This window comes from Sylvia atricapilla, chromosome 23, assembly GCF_009819655.1.
Source record: "Sylvia atricapilla isolate bSylAtr1 chromosome 23, bSylAtr1.pri, whole genome shotgun sequence".
Lineage (NCBI taxonomy): Eukaryota > Metazoa > Chordata > Aves > Passeriformes > Sylviidae > Sylvia > Sylvia atricapilla.
The window spans coordinates 4,540,241-4,563,753 of record NC_089162.1 but is presented as its reverse complement, the minus strand read 5'-3'; the positions used below and the strand labels follow the sequence as shown (position 1 = coordinate 4,563,753).

The window sequence follows — 23,513 nt, the reverse complement described above, 5'->3', positions numbered from 1 at the left end:
TGATGGAGAGAGACCTGGAGCTTTGTAGCACGTGATTTTTTTTTTTTTTTTTTTTTTTTTTTTTTTTTTTTTTTTTTTTTGTCTCTTTAAGTAAGCAATATATATTCAAACCTAAAAGACACTCAGGAAATGAAATTGCTGGCATTGCTGCTGCTCGGAGGGGAAACTATTTCCGTCCCTGCTAATGGAGGCGGGGTCCTGCCCTCAGCCCTGGGCTCACAGGAGCAGCAGCAGGCATCAAAATCAGGCAGGAGAAGAGAAAACCAAACAAAGCCGGGGCAAACTGTAGCCTTGGTTCCGTGCCTGAGGTGTTTTGAGTTTCTAAAATTCTTTTCCCAGGGCATTTTCTGTCAACAGGAGAAATGTTTTTGTAGCTGTAACTTTGTTATTCATTCCTTTCCCCAGGAGGGACTTCTTGATGTCCCTCTGCTCTGACCAATGGCAGTGAAGAGGTTTGTCTCTGTGTCACCAATCACATTGGGCTGTGTGAAATGGTATAAAAGGGAGACACAGCCCAAAAATAGAGGAGTCATTTTCAGCGCTCTGAAATTTGGAGTCTGTGTCCTTGTGGTGTAAAACAGCGTCAGGATATCTCTGGAGGAGTTTGCGGGTTGGTGGTGTTCAGGATTTTCTTCACCCCGTGGGGTTTCCATAACATCTGGAGCAGCTGGATGCATGCCCAGCCCTGGCTGTAGGATTTGGATCAGGGAAAAGCACCAGGGAAGTTCCCAGCAGCTCCCCAAAGGCTGTGTGTGTGGTGCTGGATGAACTGCAGTGAGGGATAAGCCTCCTCCAAAGCCTTCCCTAGGCCCGGGTTAAGCTGACGGGCTCTCAATGAAGTGACACCCCTGCCTCTGCCAGGATAGCGGACCTTCAGCTGCTGGGAATGGAGAAAAAAGGTGAAATCCCACATCCTTCACCCTCTCTAGGGTTTTGTTGGTTTTTTTTCCCTGGTGTCCAGGCAGATCCAGAGCCAGAGCTGTGCCAATCCCTGGCTGTGCCTCCCGGGGCGGGAGGAATTAGGAATGTCAGGTTAAATAAGCTTCTTTTGGAGAAGGGAAATCCTAAGAGTGAGCGAGCCCAGGAACTTCAAAGGCTGGGATTCAAGTTGGGGTTGCTGTTGACTGATTTAGTGTGAGATACAGAGGATGGGGATGGCAGGGAGTTGTGGAGGGGTTTCAGGCGTGTCTGAGGTGGCTGGAGGGTGACAGGGACATGAGGGAGCTCTGTGGGCTCTGTGTGAGAGGGGAAAGCTGCAGCTCCTGGAGAAACACCTCAGGCGGCATCAGAAAGGAAAAGCAAGGAAGGACCACAAATGAATCCCAGAATTCCAGAATCATCAGGGCTGGAAAAGGCCTCCCAGACCTTCAAATCCAACCTGTGACCCATCCCCACCTTGGCACATCCTTGGGGACTCCAAACCACCTCCCTGGGCAGCCCCTTCCGAAGTTTAACAACTTTTTCCCTGTAGAAATTCCTCCTGATGTCCAGCCTGAGTCTCCCGTGTGTCGCCCTGATCTTTTCGGCCTTCTGCTGTTTGCATTTTTGTTTCTCAGGGACTGAGCTTTTCACATTCTTTTCTGGAGGAGGGACAATTGATGGACTTCTGGTTTGACCAGTGGGGTCAGAGAGGTGTCAGCCTCATTGCCCCACCTCTGGTCAAACTCCAAAAACTGTATAAACCCAAGGGAAAAATAAACCATCTCTCTTTTTGCTCTTACAACCTGAGCACTGTTCTTTCAGTGATGCCCCTGGCGCAGTTTCTTCTCCTCCCGCCACTGGCTGCAGCTGGTTTGGGGTTGATGCTTCACACCCTGCTTTCCTCACCTGCTAAAACTCCTCCTCTCTGGGTTCCTGACCCACACTGGGACTCCAGGGAAAATCCCTGATCCCAAGGGAGAGCCCTGTGTGCCCTCAGGCCTCCGCATCCCAACCAGAGAATGGAAAACTCATTTTATCACCGCCAACCATCAGAGCACATGGGGAACGCGGGAGAGCTTTCTGCATCTCCTCGAAAAACCACCTTCATGTGACAGTTTTCAATAAAATAAAGGAGCGGGGCTGGAGGTGACAAAAAGCACGTGCGTGTGATTTCTCAGTTTCTGCTCCCGGAGCTTTTCCCATTCGACTGTTTCCCGTGTGATGTGTGAAACCCAAACGGCGGCTCCTCACCTGCCGACCCCGTCAGGAGCGCTGAAGGCAGGAGGCAAAAAAGGGACAATAAATTGCTTTGTGTACCTCCAGTCAGCAGAGGCCTGCACTTCACCTGCCAGGAGGACTTTTTCCATCTGTACCTCGACCAGAAAACTGAATTGAGGCGATGTGGAGTGGGCAGAGAACGACACATCTGTTTTTACAGAATGATTTTTGTAACCTGCTTCGCTTTCAGCACAACTGCGCCCGGGGGTTGTATTTTGCAAGGGTTTTAGTTGGGGTTTCTTTGGTGTTTTGGGGTTCTTTTTGGTGGCTTTTGGGTTTTTTTTTCCGGGGTTTTTTGGGGGGTTTTTTGGGGGTTTTTGGGGGGGTTTTTGTTTGTTTGTGTTTTGTTTGTTTGCGTTTTGTTTGTTTGTTGTGCTTTTTGGGTTGTTTTTGGGGGAGGTTGTGGTTTTTTTTTTTTTTTAATTTGTTTTTTTCTTGGGTTTTTTCGGTTGATTGGTTGCTTGGTTGGGTTTTTTATTTTGTTTTGTTTTGTTTTGCTTTGTTTTTTAATTTTATTTTTGAGGGGGTTTTTTGGTGGTTTTTTTTTTTTTCTCTTTTTGGTGTTGTTGGATTTTCCCCCCACAACGATAATAACCTTACACCCTATTTTTCATTCACGCCCAGGCAAGACATTTTCGAGCTGTCACTCCGTTTTTTGTTACCGTGTGTAACCCACCAGTGCCGGCGCGTAACGAGGGGAAATCTGGACCAGATAAAGAGTGCGAGAACAGAAGGATTATCCCTCGCTTTTCCCGACAGCGAGGTGACATCGGGAGACTAATGGGAGGTTTTTAACAGTAGTTAGAGACTTAACGGGCTGTGAGCGCTGCCGTGCTGTCACTACAAAGCCCGAGAGGAGCTGCTGATGCTCAGAATTTGTTGCTGAGCCCATCCTGAGCTCTCTCGATGGCCAGGGCTGAACCGCGCTGGGTTTGAAGCATCTTTGCAGCACGGATAATTTGGCTGCCTCAGAGGCTCCCTGTGCAAGTGGCTCCCGCCTTGAGAAATAACTGGAATTTTCTGATTTTCTCCTGAAAAGCAGATCAGAGGTGCTGGTGATGCGTTCCCGGGTGGAGCTGCAGGTACTGAGAGGGTTCAGGGAGGAAATTTTGGCTCTGTTCCTTGCTCCTCAGTATCCCAGAGCATCCTTTTGCAGCCAGGGAAGGTAGGAGGGCACAGTGAGTTGCCAGGTTGTTACTGGTGCAGATAAAACAGAGTACCTGGGTATGGGTATTTTAATTTTTTTTAATTATTATTATTATTATTCCAAAATTTTAGGGCTGTAGTTTCTCTATACTCACTTTTATTTCTGTGTCGTATGTGAAACGATGCATATGAAGATGCCACTTGTTTTTGTAAGGAAAACAGAATTTGTGTGACCACAATTTGTAGGAGCGGAGCCAAGCGCAGCCACAAAGTGACTGTGTTCTTTTGCCTGTCCTTGATCTAATTCCAATAACGTTTCAAATCCAATTGATTGTACAACAACCTGACATCCCCACACTGCCCAGGGCTCCACGTTCCCCAGAGCATCTTCCCTCAGCCCAAACTCAGCTCCCTGTGATGCCTTGGGAGGGCTGAGCTGGAACAGGGACTGGGCAGAGCTGGGGAATAAAGGAGAGATTTATTGAAAGGTTTTTAGGGTACACCTTGGGCAGGACAAGAGCCTGGGCAGGGCTGCACCCAAGGTGGACCCAAAATGGGCACAAAATGGACACAAAATGGTCACAAAATGGACAAATGGTCAGGAGGTCTCACACTTTTATAAGTTTTGGTCCATTTGCACCTTGGGGTTGAATTGTCCCATTCCAGCTCCAGGCTGTGAGGTCCCATCCTTCTTGTCCCTCCCTCCAGCCCACCCTTGTTTGTGCTTTGGGGCTGAAAGTTGTCCTTGGTGTGCAGCAGGAGAAGGGTTTGTTTTGTGTCCCTGCTGTGTGCAGAGCTGAGTGACACTGACTGTGAGCTCAGAGCTCACCCCTGGGCAGGGCAGGGCTAAAAAACCTTTCTGAATATTTCACGTGTTTCTGAAAAAATCCCACGAAAGCTCAAACTTCAGGCCTCAGCAGCACTCCCCTGCCTCTCCCAGACTGCACATTTAATAAATGGCAGTGCAGTGGGTGGGGGAGCTGTGTTTACCCCGTGCCTGCCAGGCAGACAATGAACCTCCTCTCGCCCAGATGGCACAGGCTCCTCTCCAAGCCGATAAACAGGGGCTGGTGCCATCCAAAACGGGCCCAAACACAGCCAGAGAGTGGCAATTCCAGCGCCTCCAGTGACCATCTGGACACACAAACTGATTTTCTATTTGGGATAATAAGGCCTCTCCTACGTCTCCAATATTAGCCGTGGATGGGGATGCTAATTGATTTAATTGAAGCTCTCCGTGTCGAGCCGTGGGCACTGCCAAGCTTCTCTTTGGGTACGTGGTGGGGTTTAATCAGTGTCGGAATTTGTGGGGTGATTTTGAGGCTTTTTTTGGGAAAAGGAAGGGCTGTGGGAGCTCCTGGAGTGTGGGAATCACAAGTTCCTGCCCCAGAAAGGAAATGGAGAAGCTTCTGCTGAGCTCCCCCTAAGCAAAGGGACAGAATTTTGCTGCTCTCGGTAGTGCTGAGCTCTTTGACTTATTTAATTTTGAACAAAGGTTGTCTTTTCGTGTTTTATTTATACATAGACAGGCAAACACGGATCAGACGTGGTTATATGAGAAATAAAATCGTGGCCAAGTGATTAATATCCTTTATTTTTGGACTTCAGTAGTGTTTCACAGCTTGGCTCATGATGTCCTACAGAAAAAAAAAAATAATCCTGCATTCAGACACTTCCAATGTAATGAAAACCCTCTCTGTGCCTTGAAAATCTGTTTGCTGAGCTCAAGAAATCGAAATTTTTGGAGGAACACTGCTTTTGACCTAGAAGATATCACCAGGCCTTCTCTGCCAAAAATCATCCCAGCCTGTCTCTCTTTTTTTTTTTTTTCCTTTAGATGACTTTTTTTTCCCTCAACAAACAAACAAAACCTACAACAACAGAAAAAGAAAACCCACAGCCTTGCATCAAAGTTATACACTTCAAGAAGTGGCAGAAAGTGACTTCTTGCAGCAGGGACAGGATCAGAACCAGTTGGTTTTGAAGCCATTGTCATATATTCCCATGTATTCCCATGTATTCCCATGAATTCTCATATATTCCCATATATTCCCATTTATTCCCATATATTCCCATTTATTCCCATTTATTCCCATATACTCCCACATATTCCCATGTATTCCCAAATATTCCCATATACTCCCATATATTCCCATGTATTCCCAAATATTCCCATATTCCCCAAGCTTTTATTAATGACTATCCCTGATCATCAAGGAGCTTTATGATATTAAAATATGCAGAGGTGGTTGGTATTTCCTTGGAAAAGCACCTTTCCCCTTCCACTTGAGCTTCTGCCACTCTTCAGGGGGAATATTTTGGATTTTTTTTCCCCCCTTTGCTTTCTCTTGTTTCAAACAGGAGGCTGCTGGCCTCATTTCCTGGTGGTTCTGCTCTGTGCAGACTCCTCATTAACTGGTTAATCAGGAAAACGCAGCCAAGCAGTTTTTATGAAAGGCACTGTTGGGTTTGGAGGGAAGGAAAACAGCTCAGAGGAGGCACCTGCAAACCACCAAATTGTTGGCCCGAAATCCTTTTATCCAATAAAACGGCTGGGAAAGGGGGAGATAATTTGGATTTTAGGAGCAAGGGATGGGCATTTCCAAAAGGTGGGAGAGTCCAAGTGAGTGCTCTGGGCTGCCAGGGGAGGATGATGAGGGCAGAAATGACAATTTTTCTGGGGGTTTTGCCCCACTTTCTCAGGGGTGGAGGCTCCTGTCAAGTGTCTCTCGCAGGAGGTTCAGGAATCGTGTCCCCTGATGTCACTGCACTTGTTAATTGGACTTGACAGATGATAATGAGGAGAGGCTGTGGCTGAGCAAGGGCAGAGGGAATGGCAGCGCTGCTGGGGGAGCAGAGTCCAGATGTCCACCAGTTACGTGAGGTCACTCCAGTCTTGGCTATTTCTGCTCCCAGAGGTGGCAGGGGGAAATCAGTGACTCTGAAGTGAAGGTTATTTATCTCCAGGTCACAGCTCTGGCTGTTAAACTCCACGAAAATGAGTTTTTTTGGGAAGGGACTCTCCTCTTTTGGGGATGTGTTGGGGACAGATCCCCTGAGCAGATGTGGAGGGGGGTGTGACATCGTGGTGCCACGTCCCCAAAACACATCCCTGTTCCCTGGGACTGTGGTCCTGTGCCCACCTGCCTTATGGCTAATGCATAATTAGCCTTAATTAGCTTAATTAGCCTGGAAAATGGAGGGGGGGAGGGTTGTTTTTGCTGGAAGGTCAGCTTGTCCTCTCCTGGCTGGGGGACACTGTGGCCTTGGCAGTGTGAGCAGTGCTGGCTGCTGCTCCATGGAGGAGAGGGATTAAATCCGTGAAAAAGGTGGGATTTGACCCTCTCAGGGGTGGGTCAGGGTTGGTGTCTAAACTCCACTGCAGGGTCGGGCTGTGTTTTCTGCCTCCTCTCCCCGCGAAAAGGAGGTGACAGCACTTCTGTGGCTGCTGAGAAATGGAGCTGTTTCAGAGTCCTGAGCAAACAGTGAGAGTTGCAGCTGTGCCGCGCCTGTCAGGAGAAAGAACAGCCTTGTTTGTCATCCAGTCAGCCCAAAGTGGCACCTTCTGCGGAGCAGTTGTGTTTGTGGGATGCTCAGAGGCTGCTGAGTGCCACAGGCAATATTTTCCCTGTGCTGAGAACCTGCCCAAGCTGAGAGGACTCTCACTCCAGGGTCGGTTTGGAATTCTCCCTTCAGCAGTGTGATCCTCATCCAGGGTTTTCAGCTCCTGCTCTCCCCTCATCGTGGGCTCTCCTGTTTTTCCTTGTAATTAGCAGGAAACTGCCTGAAAAAATGCTTTTCCCTGCCTGGCAGGAGCACAACACAGATGAGTCAGGGAGGAAGAGCTCGTGTTTAACTGGAAAAGGGGAAAGGAAGGGGAGGAATTGCTGCCAGAGCTGTGGAATGAATGAATGGCATTTGTTTAAAGATACGTAAGGAGATTAATGATGGGAGTTAAAGTGTGAAAGCAACAGGGCCTAAGTGTGGCAGTAATGGAACCCATTTTCTCCACCATCTCCTGCAGGAACTCTTTGGAAGTAGAGAAAGGGGAAAAATCACTTTACAGTAATAACTGTTATTTATATAAGGGAACAGCTTTGGATATATCAAAATGCAAGGCTTCAAGGTAATAACTGGCCTCTCACAATCATTGTTATCCATTTAAAAGACACTTTCTGTGACGGTGGCGAGATGAAGGAAATAGCCCCAATCCTGCATCTGATCCAAAATGAAGTTTATTTTATTACTGTCGCCGTTAGTCAGCTCCCAATCTGATAGGACTGTGTTAGGAAGAAGGGGAAAAGGCTGGAGGGGATGAAGGGGGGCTGGAAATCAGCCTTGCAGAATTTGGCGGGATCATTTGATGGGCTCATCAGAGGCCTGGGGCCTCGTCCTGGCTCCCTCCAGAACCTCCCTCCACCCCGGCTCTGCTCCTTGGGCAGGAAATCCATCTCGCACAAAGCAGGAGCTCAGCTCTTCTGCAGGAATCAGGAGAGAGACTCATGAATGATTCATGAGGAGGGACTGGGGGTAGCAGGGAAGGATGATAATAATATTCTCCATGTGTCAAAATATAACAATAATTTGACCAGCTCTAATTTTTAATAACCACTGGGTTTGGGAGCAGATGTGATGGATGAGCTGGAGCAAGCCATGGTCTCCCAAGCTGGCATTTCACTTCAGAGCACCAAGGCCACTCTCTGAAATATTAGAGCTGTATAAAACCTCTCAGGCTGCGGGAGGAAGGAGCAGAAAGCTGAAAAGGAAGGGACAAAGGGTCTGCTCTGCTTTCATAATTCCAATTAGAATAAGTGTTAGAGATGAGCCTTAATTGATCCCGGCTCAGAGCGGTGCTGGAGTGGGAATTTTATCCTCCTCAAACCTCCAATCTCATGGAGTGAAGCCTTTTGGAAGGGTTTTCCCTTTGAACTCCACACAGTGTTCTGGTGAGCGTGGAATGGGCTGAGAGGGGTGGCCAGGAGTGGGTGACAGGGAGGGGAGGTTGAGCTTATAAATCATTAATAAACAATAAATCGTTATTTGATGATGGGGTCACAGTTTGCTGCCCCAGACACGGCCCAGGACGTTCCTCACGTGGGCAGAGGCAGGGGAGGATGATAAAGCAGCCCTGTTTCTCCAGGCAGGCTCTTTCTGGCTGGGATAATGAAGAAGAATTGGATTTGTGAGGGCAGCTGACACAGCTGGCTGTCTCCAAGATGTTTTCATTGCTGTGTTAAGAAGTCTTTTACAGACTGGGAGAAGCACTGGGGACGTGGTGCTGCCTGAGGCTGCCAGCCCTGACTCCTCACGTGGCAGCAGCGAGGGTGAACCCCCAGCAGAAACCCAGAAACCCTCAGCAGAAATTCCAGGAGCAGCCACTGGAATTCCAGAGAGTGGGAAGGAGCCTTGGCAAAGCCCCCTGTCCCCCTGCCCTCCAAGTGTGCAAGTGTCAAACATCAGTGCTGGCTTCAGCTCTTGCAGGTATCCTCATTAAGATGGTTGGAAGGAGGAGGATTTAATGATCTGAACCATGACTTCAGTTAATCAGTATGAATGTTGCTTATTTATAACATAAACCCCAGCCCATGGATAACTCTGTTGTTTAATTAAGCTTATCACTGGGAACCTGATCCAGTTCCTTGCTCTATTAATGTCACTAATTCAGTTTCCCCTCAAAGAAGCTTCAGAACAGACTGCAGGGGATGTAATTCACTCCACTCCCTCTGCTTCACAAGCCTGGCTGGCTCTGGAACGTCTCAATCCTCACCCTGTGCTGGTGCTGGTTCCTCCCCGATCCCACCAGCTCTTCCATCACTGCTGACATCCCAGGAGCCCGCAGCGGGTTTGTTCAGCCTTGTTCACTAAGAGTTTTTGTGTCTGCTTTAATTTACTCTCTGCAGCCGAGCCTCCTCTTGCTCTCCCCCCTTCCTTCCTTGCTCTTCACTTTGCCCTCTCCAGTTTCTGTGTGGTGTCTTACAAACTTTTTCCAGATGCAGGAGAATCTGTAATGAGCTCCCAAGCTGGAAGCAAAAAGCTTTTTTGCCCAAAAGTTGTTCTTTACCCACGCTGGAAACCTCAGAGGTTCTCTGGGAAAACTTGGAGTGACTTTTTAAGGGTTCTGTGGTTGTTTTTCCTGTTGTGCCAGGGGTTCTCCAGGCAATGCTGCACACTCTCCCTGCTTTGGGATGGTCTCCAGAGGATGCTGAGACAAATTGCCCTGAGCAGGGATGTTGCTGTGCATCACTTCACTCACTCAGGGCTCTGCAGATCCTGTCTCTCAAAAAGCCATCTAAAAAAACCAAAGTAGAGCTGCCTTTTTAGGGGTTTTTTTTACGTCCAAACGACCAGAAGAAGCATCCTGGGATTAGATGAATTAGCAATGTGCTGCTAAAATGGATAGAAAGGAATGGAAGACCACGTCAGAGTCCAGGGAAAAGTAAATTGCTGTTTCTCTTTCCCATCCAGAAGTCAGGGGAGAAGCCATCAGGGGAGAGGGATTGCAGTGGGCAGAGCACACCAACGAGGGAAGGCAGGAGGACATTAAAGCAGCCCATTAAATCAGCTGAAGGCTGAGTGGCAAAAAGTAAATAAATAGAGGCTCTGCAGATTGATCAGCTTTGGATGTGAAGGGCTTCCACATCTGGTGTGGCAGCTCCTGAGCATCTCATTCCAGCGTGACTCAGCAGCAGAAGGTGTTTGCTCCATCAGGAGAGAGCAGGGATGGGAACAATCCTGAGGCACGTCAGGGCAAGGCTCAAGTGTCGTTTTGTACCTGGATCAAACTCCTTTATGTGGCTTGAGACATCTGGGTCCTCATCAAGAGGGGTGAGGTTTCCAATGTCACCTTTTCCCAACTTTATTCATCTTTTCAGATTTTCTGATGGAGCAGACGGGTTTAGGGGAAGGCGTTCCTGCCCATGGATCTTCTCTCTGCCCCTGGAAAACATCAATGCCCTACCCATGGAAAATGTCCCTGTCCATGGAATTTCTCCTTTCCCATGGAATTTTTACCCTGCCAATGCCTTTTTGCCCTGCCCATGGCAAGGGGGTGGAATTTGATGATCTCTGAGCTCCTTCCCAACCCAAAGGCTCCCAAACACAGTTTGACTCTTCCACCCACACTCCAGCCACGTGGCACTGACCCACTTCACTTCACACACATCCCTGCTTCCAGGGATTCCGGTTTTCCAGAAGCTCTGTTTGCAGCGCTGGCTTTGTGATGCCCTCAAATGCCTGAGGCCTGAGGCAGAATTGTCAGGTGCTGGTGGCAGGAAGGCTGAGTGTCTAAACAAAGCTTCCTGAAGCCTCCTGGTGCTTTAAATCTCTTTATTTGCCACGTGGTCCTCGAAAACCTTGAGGAGCCACCTTATCTCTTCCCTCTTCATCCATCATGAGAGAATGAAAATCATTGCACCCATCATTTGTCTGGCTCATATCTTCACAGGAATTGCCATATCTACATCCAGCATGGTCGCTCCTTGTCCTTGGGCCCATCTTTTAGGGATTTGTCACAGCAGCAGTGGCCAGTGATCTGGGACAGGAATAGAAGTGGTGCAAAATATCTCTAAACTCTCCATATTAATGCAAGCAAACCCCCAGACTCTTCTACAACGTTTTCCCCCTCCTCACCTTGATATTGGGAGTACATCCAAGACTGTTCTCTGTCTCTGTGTGTGGATTGATCCCTGGATGGGGGAAGCCAGGACCTGGAATTTCCCTCCTGCTTCTTTTGGGCTGAGCTGTTCATCCATGCCCTGCAGTGCACTGGGGTTTGCCAGCCTGGGAGGGATCAAAGCTGAAACAGCGAGGTGCAGGAAGAAGAGCAAAATGCACTTTAAATGCAGAAGGGTTCAGAGGAAAATGGGCATTAATGCCTCACTTAATGGAGATTCAGTGGCTTTAGAGGGACCCCCAATTAATTAAATCCTGTAACCTGTTGTCTCATCCTCATCAGGATCAGAGGAAATGGCCTCAAGTTGTGTCAGGGGAGGTCTGGATTAGATATTAGGAAAAAAAATCCTCCATGGAAAGGCTGTGGAGCACTGGCCCAGGCCATCCAGGGTGGTGGTGGACTCACCATCCCTGAAAGTGTTCCAAAAATGTGTGGATGTGGCACTTGAGGACAGGGTTGAGTGACCTTGGGGGTGGCTTGATGATCTTCGGGGTCTTTTCCAAGCTGTGCTCAGAAGGAGGTTCAGGAAATGGTTTCCCTGCAAGGTGAAGTGCCAGCTTTGGGAACGTTTCTCTCCTTAAATCCGTGTCAGTCAGAAAACCCCCAAGTGCTGCAGATCTTTGTGTGTGCTGCAATAGCCACTGAAACTCAGCCACCTCTGGGGACGGAGCTCGGGGATTCTGTGGGTACAAAACACATTTATTGAGGGTATTTTGTGGGGTCTGGGTCCTTTCCTGCTCTCCGCCAGCTCTGCAGCCCCAAATCCCACAGCTCCATTATTCATTGCCATCTCTCAAATCCATCATTAGAGGCATAAATCCTACTGGACTTTCCCATTTGGTCGTTGTTTTGTTGTTGTTTCTGGGTTGTTTTTTTTTTTTCAAACTCAGAACTTTACCCATTGTTTCTTCCTCCCTCATTCTTTTTGCTCGCCTGCCAGTGGCACTTGGGGTTTGTGTGGTTATTTTTCTTATATTTATACTCTCCGCTGACTTAATTAAGTTCTTGCTCATTTCTTGGTCTTGCCAAGTTTATTGGCCCCACCAGAGCTTCCCAGTGCTCTCTTCCTACAAAACCACAGCTGCTGCCTGTCACCTGAGACCACGAAAATGGGCAGAAAAAACCCTCCTTTGGAAACTCAGCTTGACATTATGGAAGCAAAAGGCAGGCAGAAAAAAATTATCTTCCCGACTTCAGACAGTGTTTTTAGGCTAGATTCCTAAGAAAATAAAATTTGGGCATTTAAGGGGTGTGGGTGGCCAGGAAGGAGCTCGGATTTTTGGCAAATTCTGGTCCAGTTTGATAAATGGGGCTTTGCAGAGGTGCTGAAAATCTGGATTAGAGGGAGGTGCTGTGGGGAGCTCCTACTGGGAGCAAAGTCCCAGGGAAAACAAAGAAAGTCATCCCACCACACCGCATTGACCCCTGCAGAAACCAGCTCCTGGTGGCTGGAATTCCCTGTTGTGGCTGGAATTCCCTGTTATTGGGATTTATGGACATGCAGGAGAGCCCCTGGTTTTTATTCTTCCAGCCTGTCCCTTCCTTTCAGAGCCACAATCCCATTCCCTGACCTCACACCTCCTTCCTCCTTCTCCCTGCTTTTCTCTCCTTGGTTTTGGGAATTCTCTTGGCAGGTTTTTCAGGGTGTGGAGTGGGACTTAACTGGTCACAATCCCAGTTTTGAAATCCCCAGCTCAGGACTTTCTCCACAGCTGCAGTGCCTTAAGTCTGGCTGTGAAAACTCACAGGAGTTTCCCTTTAAAATCAGTTTCTTGCCCTGCTTTGGTACCAGAGGCTGGGTTCAGACCTCCTGAGCCAGCTCTGGGTAGGAATTTCCCATTTTAGACCCTTTTCTTGTCTTTTGGCACCTTTTTGCTCCTCTGTTCGTGCTCAGGGTGTTTGCTGCTGCCTCAAGGTGGGATTTATATTCCCAAAATCAGGTGAAATGAGGGGCCTGGAGGGTTTTTACCTGAGGGATGATGTTTGCTGGGATCCAGGGTTGGTCCCACTGAGGTTTTGCATCCCAGCAATACTGGACAGATCATTCCCTTTCCTTCTCAATCTCCCTGGGAGCTGCAGGTCTCGGGGAGTGTAATTCTGATTTTATGTACACAAAGCAGTTATTAAAGAAGATAAAAGAGAGATTGTGTTTCAAGCAGCAGGAACTAAAGCCCTCAGCTGTTTTTATCACACCTCCCCTGAATTTGCTCTCTCTGGATAGCAGGAACGAGAGGGAAGCTCCATTTAAATGCAGATTTTCCAGTGCTGGCCAAGAGCAATAAATAGCCCTGTGCTACCCCAACCAGACAAATATTATCAAGCCTCTTTGTGAAAGAGATTTTATGTTTTCAGATCTTCTTCTTCCCCTTGATGAGATGCTCTTACCTCGCAGAGTAATAGCGTGTTGACGCCTTTTTATTTTATTTTTAAGCAGCACTTCAGAGATTATAATGGAAAATACAATCCCACCTGTTTCTCCACTGGAGCTCCACTTGACAGCCCTGTAATGAGGAACTGTGCAAATTTCTTCTCCTTTACTGTACTGACAGCCTGGAGGGTTGCTGCCTTATTCAGCAGAGCAGGAAAGCACAAAACAAAGGCAATTTTGGCAGCAGTTTTTCATCACCTGACCCTGCAGCCTCGTGGGTTTGGAGGTGGTTTGGAGTTCAGGAGGATGGGGAGATGTGCAGGAGCACCTCCTGATGTTCCTCAGCAGGACGTGGCTCTTTGAAGAATGAAATGGTTTTTCCTGGAATTCTTTAGGGTTTCGTGGTTTGGAGAGGAAGGACCTGGTCGGCTCCAGTGGCAGGTACTGGGATCTGCTGGGTCACTGAACTGGGCTGGGATTACAGCTCTTCATTTGATAAAGGGATTACATCTTTTAATTCGATAAAGGGATTTCATTTGATAAAGAGGGCAGGGAGGATTTGAGGAGTAGGGAAGCAGGAGCCACCTGGAATTCTGTGTCCAGTTCTGGGTCCTCACAGAGTGAGGGGCGTGGAGGGGCTGGAGCATGTCCAGGGAAGGGGCTGGAGCCCCAGGAGGGGCTGAGGGAGCTGGAAAACGGGCTCAGCCTGGAGAAAAGGAGGCTCAGGGGGGACCTGGTGGCTCTGCACAACTCCCTGACAGAAGGGAGGAATTTGGGATCTCATCCCAGGGTCAGGATGAGAGGGAACAGCCTCAGGCCGTGCCAGGGGAGGCTCAGGGTGGACAGCAGCAGGAATTTCCCCATGGAAAAGGGTTGTTAAATCTTGGCAGGGGCTGCCCAGGGAGGTTTGGAGTGCCCATCCCTGGAGGTGTCCAGGGCAGGACAGGACTGGTGGCACTCAGAGCTCTGGTGGAGACTGGGAACAGGTTGGGTTTGATAATGCCAGAGGTCTTTTCCAACCTTCTGCGGCTGTGTTTACAGCATAAATCAGGAGAGGTTGTAGGTGTGATCTTAACCTGTCACTTGGGACATTTAGGAAATATTGCAGGTACCTTTATGTGTTTTTCACTTGGAGCGCCAGGTTATGAACAGTGAAATATCCTGTTTACCAAGCCAGTGCTGTGTTAAATCTACATTTTCAAGAGATGCCTTGAGATGGAAATTGCGTTTCTGAGTACAACTTTACATTTCAAAGGTACAAAAAAAAAAAGCATCTGAGAAAATGTAAATAAAAAATAAAAAGCCATGAACGGGGGCAAGGTCAGCTGCACACGGTTTGTTGTGGCTGTGTGTAATCCTCACAGTGGCATCTGCTCCCTGTTATTGTTATAAAGATGTGACTTCACTGGGTTTGGGATGAATCACGAGCTGGGGAGCGATGCTGAAGCCTGTCAGAGTGCATATGCTGGGAGTCTGGCTGGGGCAGGCAGCACTCCAGGAGCCCCAGAGCCCTGGGGAATGGAGCAGGGAGCCTCTCTGCTGCCTCAGCCCTGCCTGGAACCAGCTGAGGGTGGTGAGGGTTGAGTGTCTGAGCTGTCTGAGCTGGCTGGGGCACTGAGTGACACGAGGGCTGTGTGTCACCAGCTCTGGGAGACAGCTGTCTGCAGCTCGGGGAGCACACAAGTGACAACCCTGCCTGGCCCCTGGCTGCTGCTTTGGCACAGGGAGGCACGGCTGAGCTCTTTGGGGGGAGACATCAATGTCCTTCCTGCCCCTGGAGGAGTCTTCTCCGGGGGAACAGGCAGAAGGGGTTAAGCAGCTGGTGTCACAGCTGGCTGTGGAGCCACACGGCCCTGTCCCGTGTGGGCTTAGGGATGTGGGGCTTGGGGAAAGCACAGGGAACCAATTCCTGCTCCTGGCTCAGCACAGAGCATCAATTCCTGCTCCTGGCTCAGCACAGAACACCAATTCCTCCTCATCCCCCATCCCTGAGGGCTGAAAAAAATCCCTGCAGGACAGTCACTAAAACCTGCTTTTCTCAGCAGGTGCCACCCCCATCCCCTTGCGTTTCTCTGGCTCCCAATTATGCCTTTATTTTTTAATTATACCTTTATTTTTTTAAATTATACCTCTATTGTTTTTTTCCCTGCTTCTTGCTGTTGAATCATTAACTTTGACTGTTTCCTTTGAAATCTGTGTCTGATGGAGGTTTGCAGTGGAAGTCACTTGTTGCTTGAACCTTGATTGATTATTACCCAGCTACTCCAAGAGGATAAACTCTCCTGGTTTGGCGCTTCTGGGGCATGGATTTTTGTGTTAATTGTAGGGAAATTCCCAGTAAATTGAACGAAAAAAGCTAATTATCACGCTAGAAGGGATGGGTTGTTTTTTTTTTTTCCATCAGGATTGGAACATCCCATGGGAAGAGATGTTCTTCCTGAGAAGAGCTGAGTCCTTCAGCTTCACTCAGTGCCTGGGAAAGCCTGAGCCAGGCACTGCAGGTCCAGGTGCTCCTGCCTCCCTCTGCAATATTTTTCTCATCATTCATTGAGGAGCAGTCTAGACCGGAGACATTTATCACCATGGGGAAGAGAGGAGTGATTTTTGAGGGCCACAGAGTTCAAAGACTTTGCTGTAAGTCTTCAGGATTAAAGATTTACTTGATGCATCTTCCCCTGTTTAATAGACAGGAAGAGATGAAAGGGAATTTCTGTAAAGGTTTTTGTTCATACTTAATGATGCCACTATTAGATGAGCTTTGGCACAGTGTCCCGAGCCATGCAGCTCTAAAACCAACCTTTTTTAAACATTAAATGACCTTTTTTTCATCCTGCAGCTTTAATAAATAAAGATTAGTTCAGCCTCATTACCTCCCTAGTCCTGGGGGCTGGTTTAATATTTAGTTAAAGTAACCAGTCTCCCAAAATCAGCACATTTTGCTGCTTTCCCATCCTAAATCCTACAGAGAGACTGGAAACTCTGCTGGAATTTGATCTGGGTTCTGGAGCTGCTGCTGCTGCTCCTCCCAGCCTGGATCCAGGCTCTCCATCTGAATTCCTTCCTTTCTAAAAGCTCCACTTTCCCCTTCCCCTTGTGTTTGTCCCCAAAGTTCAAATTCAATCAGAGCTGAGTAGGTAAAAGAGTTTGCTGTTGTTATTTTGGGTTTCTTCCCTTTCCTTCTTCACCTTCAGGGAACTTTTCAAGATTCTCAAAAATAAGAATAGAAATTGCTCACCTGAAGAGAGATTAAAAAAAGTTCTGGGCAAACTTTTTTTTTTTTTTTTTTTTTTTTTTTTTTTTTTTTTTTTTTTTTTTTGCTTAGCTGGCTTGAGGAAACTATTAAAAATGCTTTGCTTTTGACTATTTTTATACTTAAAGATCATTTAACTGTACATTAGTGGAAGTAAATTTTGTTTGAAAGCTGCCAATTAAGAAAACACTTGAAAACATTCCCCCAATTTAGTGACTTTGAAGCATTAAATTAGAAACTAATGAATCTAAGAATGCTGACATCCACTCCCTCACTGCTGATCTTTAATTTTACAGAGTCAGCACCTGAGCAGGAGCTGCACTTGGTGAAGTTCATCAGGATTTACCCTTCCCTGGGAGCAGGGCTGGAGGAAAAGTTTCTACAAGAACTTTCTCCTCTGCTTCTCTCCTGGAAAAGCCGAATTTGTGGCAAATTGTTCTCCCAGCTTGGTTCTAATTAAAAGAAGTCATCAGGCACGTTAATATCCTAAAAGCCCCGCTCCTGGCCTTGGAGGAAAGCACAACCCTTTTTCTTGAATAATGAGATGAACTCAATTTAACTCCCATAAAGCTGGGGGAAAAGATAGGAAGTGAAGGAATTCTTGAGCATTATCAGGATATGAAGTAGACCAGGCTGGTGTGGACCACCTCTGGGCTCCCACTGCTGGGGTTAGGGCAGGGCTGGGACACAGAGGTGCTCTGCAGTTGTGCCAGGAGAGAAAAGATCCCACTGGGATGAGCTGGGAAAAGAGCCCTGAGAGGTGGGTGCTGAAATCAGGCTGTGCTTTGAGTCCTGGGGCTGGCTCAAAGCCTTAGGGGCAGGAAAACCAGAGGCAAAGGAGCCTGGGCCCCAGGCAGAGGGATCTGGGCTGTGCTGGAGACTCCGTGGTGGCAGGGAAGGGTGAGGGGAGCAAGGAGGACCCTTGGAACAGCCCAGATCCTTCTGTGCATCCCTCAGTCCCACCTCCAGCTCAGTGTCCCTGTGCTGCTCCAACCTGGTCCCAGCCAGCTCTGCCTTCCAAATCTGTGTGTCCTTGGTGCCTCACTCCTAGCACTCAGGATATCTCCCTCATGGGCTTTATTTCAGTTCCCATGCTTTATTTCAGTGATTTTATTTTATTTTATTTATTTCAGTTCCCATGCTTTATTTCAGTTATTTTATTTTATTTTATTTATTTCAGTTCCCATGCTTTATTTCAGTTATGTTATTTTATTTTATTTCAGTTCCCATGCTTTACTTCAGTTATTTTATTTATTTCAGTTTCCATGCTTTATTTCAGTGATTTTATTTTATTTATTTCAGTTCCCTACCCCCAAAAAACCCCACCCCAAACCTGCTGCAGCACAAGGACAGGTTCCAAAGCTCCAGCAGGGCACCCTGGCTGCTCCAGGGAGTTCCCTCATTTCCTGCCATGAACCAGCAGAGCCCCACTAATCCCTGCTCTGCTCCCCTACCAGCACCTCCTGCTTGGCACCGCTCCCTGGGGAGTGGGTTTTTGGGCAGAGAAGACAAGAATTGGTGGGTTTTTTAATCCACCCAGAAAGCGCAGCACTGCTTCTCCCCCAGATAAAATGACAAATGTGTTCTTTGGGGAGACCTCCTGTGAGCAAGGATAAACCCACCGTGGTGCCAGCTCCTCCTGAAATTCTGGCCTGGATGCTCCATTCCTGAATCCTTTTTTGCCTTGCCTCCAGAAAACAAAAATAATACCCCTCCCCACCCCCCTCTGCCTAATGCAGAGCTGAGTGGGCAGCCCCAGGAGCCGAGTTCAAGAGTCAAGAGCGTTCTGTTTGAAAAATATTTGTCCCTCCCCACCCACGGCTGCCCACGCGCTTCCTGAAATATTCCAGCTCTCAGCTCCTCACCAATGCTTCCACAAAAGAATCATCCGGGCTTTTTGGGGATGATGTTCTGCCTTTGTTGGGATGTGAGGCAGCGCCTGGATCCGGGTTTTTTAGGGTTAGGCAGCTGGATGTGCCTCTGTGGGAGCAGGCAGCCTGTGTGGTGCTGGGAGCCTGGCAGCGTGGGCGGCTATGCTGTGCCATTCCAGCAGGTAAAACAGAGGCTGCTGCGGAGATTTCACCACCCACCTGTCTGGCAGGACCTGGGGAGTGGGAGAAGCAGCGGGAAAAGGCCACGTGTGGGAAGGGGGAAGCGCCAGCTCCGGCAGTGACGGGAGCACCAACAGAGCTCCTGCAGGCATCAGCGAGTGTGGGGACGGGGAGATGAGGGGAGATCCCAAACCTAACCACTGCCAACACCTTTTTTCTCCCCCCTAACAGCTGCCATCCTGGATGACCCCATGGAGTGCAGCAGAGGGGAGAGGCTCTCCATCACCCTGGCCAAGAACCGCATCAACCGCGCGCCCGAGCGGGCGGGCAAGGCCCGGGTGGAGGTGGACATCTTCGAGCTGCTGCGGGACAGCGAGTACGAGACGGCAGAGACCAGTGAGTGCTGCGGGAGCTCGGGGGTTCTGGGCTGTAGGATCGGTGTGATGGCAGCAGGAGCCAGGTGTTGTTTACGTTTGTCTCGGTTTGGAAAGAGAGGTGTCTGCCAGGGAAAGCTGGAGCTCCCCTTGGAATGGGGAGTGTAATCCCCTCCCTCCAAATTATTATGATTTTGTGATTAGGGTCCTTCCGGCAAAGATATGGGAATAAGAATGACAGTTCTTTACTAGGAATATTAACAAAAAAACAAAAAAAACCCAAATGTGATAGTGCTAAAAACCCCAAGCAAGCAAACAAACAAAAAACTTAGAAACCCTGACAGTGTCAAAAATACGACCTGACCCCCTGTTGTTCAGGGTGTTGGTGTCAGCCCAGCCCAGTCCTCCTGCAGTGACAGATGTGGGTCTGTTGGAGCAATGATCCTGTCCCAGGGTGGAGTTTCCCTCTGAAGCTCCAGTGGTGCTGAGCTGGGTCTGGTCTCCTCTGGGAATCCAGTGCAGACAGGCTGTGCTGGGCTTCTGAACCCCAGGGCTGATCCAGGGGGGAATGCTGGGCTCCTCCCCCTGGGTGGAGCCTGTCCCAGTGGGCTGCTGGGATTGTCTGAGCCCTGCAGTGAGCCTGGCTGGCCCATGAACAGCAGATACCCCTGGAGGGAGGATGGGGCCTGGAAGGGATAAAGAACATGGCCCCAGCTGGTTTCACAGCTGATCCATTAATAAAAGACACCATGGAGTTATGAGGAATGGGATATACAAGAGATAAAGGAACCACCTCCCCAACCAGTTTCAACAGATGGAAAATAGAATACACGTGTTTGGTTACATCTTGCAGACCAAGAGAACATTACACTGTAGATTCTAGGACTGTGTTCATGTGTTCATGCATCTCTGGATTGGTTGCTCTGCTTTGTTCACGCAGTTGGCACACGTCCCTGAGGGAATTTGATTGGTTACAATTCTGTGCCTTCACGGCCTCCTTTCTCTTATTCTTGTTGTCTTGGTATTTTTGTTTCTCAGGGTCTTCTCATTTTTACAACAGATTGTGTCATTGTAACCTTGCTGCATTCTAAAATAACTGATCATAATAAGAAACACCTACAGGTGGTAGTTTGGCTGGAGCATTTCATATTCTAAGTTGTGCAGATACATTGCTACAGAGCCCAACCCCAGAGAGCCCCGCTCTCCTCCCAGGAGGTGTCTGGCAAAATCACTGAATTTGTGATTTTGTGACAGTCAAAGGGGATCAGAGAGGAAAAAAAACCACAAAACCCATCTCTCTGCTCCTTGCATGGAGCAGTTTTCATTTGAGGCAGATGAAATGTGCTGGTGTGAGCCCAGGTGTGGACTGAGAGGATTCCTGCCCCCTGTAAGCTTTGCCACCACTCGGTGTCTTGGGACAAATAATCCCCTTTAATCTGCCTGTCAATAAACAGGGGTAATGCCTGTCCTTTGTCAAGCACTTCATGGTGAGCAAACAAGAGACTCTCGGGCGAGTTGGGTGCAATTAAGTTGTTTTTAAAACCCCGTGGAATTCTGTGTGTCAGCAAACATGTCAGCTCTTCCTGGAGCTGGGGATTGGCAGCGGGTTTATTTATGCCAAGTGAAATTTTTCAAGTGATGTTTGAAATCATGAGGATGAAGAAGAGCTGATTTCGAAGGAGCAGCAGATTTCCCATGTCTCTTTCAAGTCCCTGAATGAAACTGTTCTTGATTAGGGGTGTTCCTCTGGATGCCCAACGTGCCAGTTCTGTGCTGGTGAATAAAAAATAAATTGATGGTCACTGGCCACAGTTTGAAAGGAACCCTAAAGGTCTATGGTAGGTGTTTTTTTTGCTGTAAGAGAGAAAACCCTTTGGAATAGAAAATCCTCCTTTTAGAATCGTTTTTAAGCCAACCTTTAGAGTTCAAGGGAGGGCTATAATTCTTTATTACCAGTTGGCTCGAGGAAGCTGGAGAAATTATTCTTTATAATAGGAATTTTAGCCTTGTTTCCTAATGATTCTGCATTCCACGACTGTGTGATCTGCAGGGCATCCCCAAAAAGTGTGGCAGGGGGTTGTGGTTTGGGGCTGGCTGGTTTTTTCCCCAGAGTTTTGGTGGTTTTTCTGCCCAGCAGTGCTCAGGGCTGTCCAAGTGAGCTGGCAGAGCAGCTCCATGGGGCTGTGGGATCAGCACATCGCTCCTTCATTTCCTGAGTGAGCACTGGCACTATTTATAGAAGTGTGCAGTTAATAAAGAGCGTCTCAGCAAGTACCTGGGCTCTATTTATAGAGCCTGGCACCCATGAGGCAGCCCAGATTAAACCCAGCTCAGGAACTTGCACCCAGCACTTCTCCACTGCTTTGGATCCCTCAATTTTTTAAAGATTTTCCTGGTCTTCCCCATCTCTGTTGTCCACTGTTGTCCCCTAACTTGGCACAGCATTAGGGCAGATCCAGTTTACCTGGCCAGACCTTGCAGAAGGGGTGGGAATTGCCTGGATTTGGTGGAATCACAGAATCCTAGAGTGGAAGAGGCTGGGAGGGACCTTAAAGCTCATCCAGCTCCACCCCAACCTGGCCTTGGACATTTCCAGGGATGCAGGGGCAGCCACAGCTTCTCCAGGCACCCAGTGAAGATCCTCACAGGGAAGGATTTTTTCCCTCTATCCCATCTCTCCCTGCCCTCTGGCAGTTTGAAGCCATTCCATCCCTTGTTGTCTCACTCCATCCCTGCCAAAAGTCTTTCTCAATCTTTATCTTTCCCTCCCTTCAGCTGCAAGGGACAATTAGATCACCCCAAAGCCTTTTCTTTCCCAGGCTGAACAGCCCCAACTCTCCCAGCTTTTCCTCACAGCAGAGCTGCTCCATCCCTCTGATCATCTTTGTGCCTTCTCTGGATTTACTCCAAGAACATTCCCAGTTTGCCCCTTAAAATATCCCAAAAAAAAAAAAAAAAAGAAAATTCCCCATTTTCCTCATCCTTCTTTGTCTTTGAAGGACCCAGTGGCATTTTTAGATCCATTTTTGGTCCTTCCTCATAAATACCCTGCTGGTAGCAGCACTCCTGGCCGTGCCTTTATTTGGGAACCAGAGTTGATTGCAGTGAGCCCAGAGGTGCTGTAAGGATCACGAGAGGGATTTCTGCCTTCATTTTAGCCTGTGACACTGCTCAGGAATCCTTCTCTTGGAAGGTTTCTCCAGCAGAGGGATATTAATTGGAGGAGAATGAAATATTATGGAAGAAATCGTTGGTTTCAGCCAATGTTGTGTTTGGGGAGAAACTGGAAACGTGGCAAGTGAGGAAGAGGCATCTCCCATTTCCAATTTTCACCTCGGTGTGATTTTCTATGTTTTCTTTACTTGGATTTTAAGAGCAGAAATTGCAGCAAATGGACTTGATTTTGGTGAATTTTGCAGTGTGTTATTTGCCTTTTCTTCAGAGAGGGAAAAAAAAAAAAGTCTGGAAGCTTTTCTTAGAAAAGGAATAATCTGGATTCTGTATAGCTCCGCTATTAATGTCACTGATGTTATTCTTGATTTATCCTGGTGGCAGAGGAAAATCAGATCCCTGAACTTAAATTTCAAGGCTTTCATGGCTTTCAAATGCTTCAATACATTGCTGGTATTTGTTATGACACACAATATTAATAAAAACTGTTGAGATGTTTTAACCTGTGACTGCAAAGCTGTTTACAGCTGTTTAATACTGTTCTCACATTTCACACCCTTTGATTCACTCTTAAATATCACAGCTCCATGCTCAGCTGACAGATCCAGGAGTGCTGGGGTTACAACACATATTGCATATAGGAGAGGAAGAAGAATTTTGGGGAGCTGGGGTTTTTATTAGGGGAGTCAGGGGGATTTTATTTTTATTTTATTTTATTTTATATTTTTTTATTTTATTTTATTTCTGGAGCTGTTTTTCTCCAATTTTTTTTTTTCGATTCTCCCAGAATTTGGGGCTCTCTTACATTAAAATACCTTATTGACTCAGGTGTTTTAATGTGAGAGAGCCCTAAAATCTGAATTACTCCAGCAGGTAAAATCTGAGTCAATCCATCACATTCATGCCTGGTTTGCTGTTCCAGCTTTAGATACGAATGAACACAAACTTTGGCTGCTTCTGTGTGATTTTAAGGAGGTTTCAATGATAAATTGTGGGCAGAGCCTTTTTTTTTTTTTTTGGCTGTTACAAGGAAAGGCTGTTCTCTCTTTGTGTTTGATGTTCCTTTTGTGCAGCTCCAAAAACGACTTGTTTAATCATGTCTTTATCGAAACCACCTTGCTCCTTTTGATGCCCGGGCAGGACAGATTTCCCTACTTGTCGTCCCTGTCCCTTCTGGCCTCGGCAGCCTTTTAACTCCTCTTTGTTGTGAGTCCAAAGGCCCCGGGGCAGGTCAGGAGTGAGAGCCACTGAGCAGCCGGAGAATTGGAGATTTGGGTTTATC

The 23,513-nt window shown here is 47.8% G+C and overlaps 1 protein-coding gene across 1 annotated transcript in view; it reads left to right on the top strand.

Moving 5' to 3' along the window:
* GRIK4 (glutamate ionotropic receptor kainate type subunit 4) overlaps positions 1–23,513 on the top strand; it is a 122,119-nt gene that overhangs the window by 32,234 nt on the left and 66,372 nt on the right. Inside the window, exon 2 of the mRNA XM_066334950.1 lies at positions 18,918–19,082. Coding sequence (XP_066191047.1) covers positions 18,918–19,082 — 165 coding nt within the window. The remainder of the gene's footprint in view (positions 1–18,917; positions 19,083–23,513) is intronic.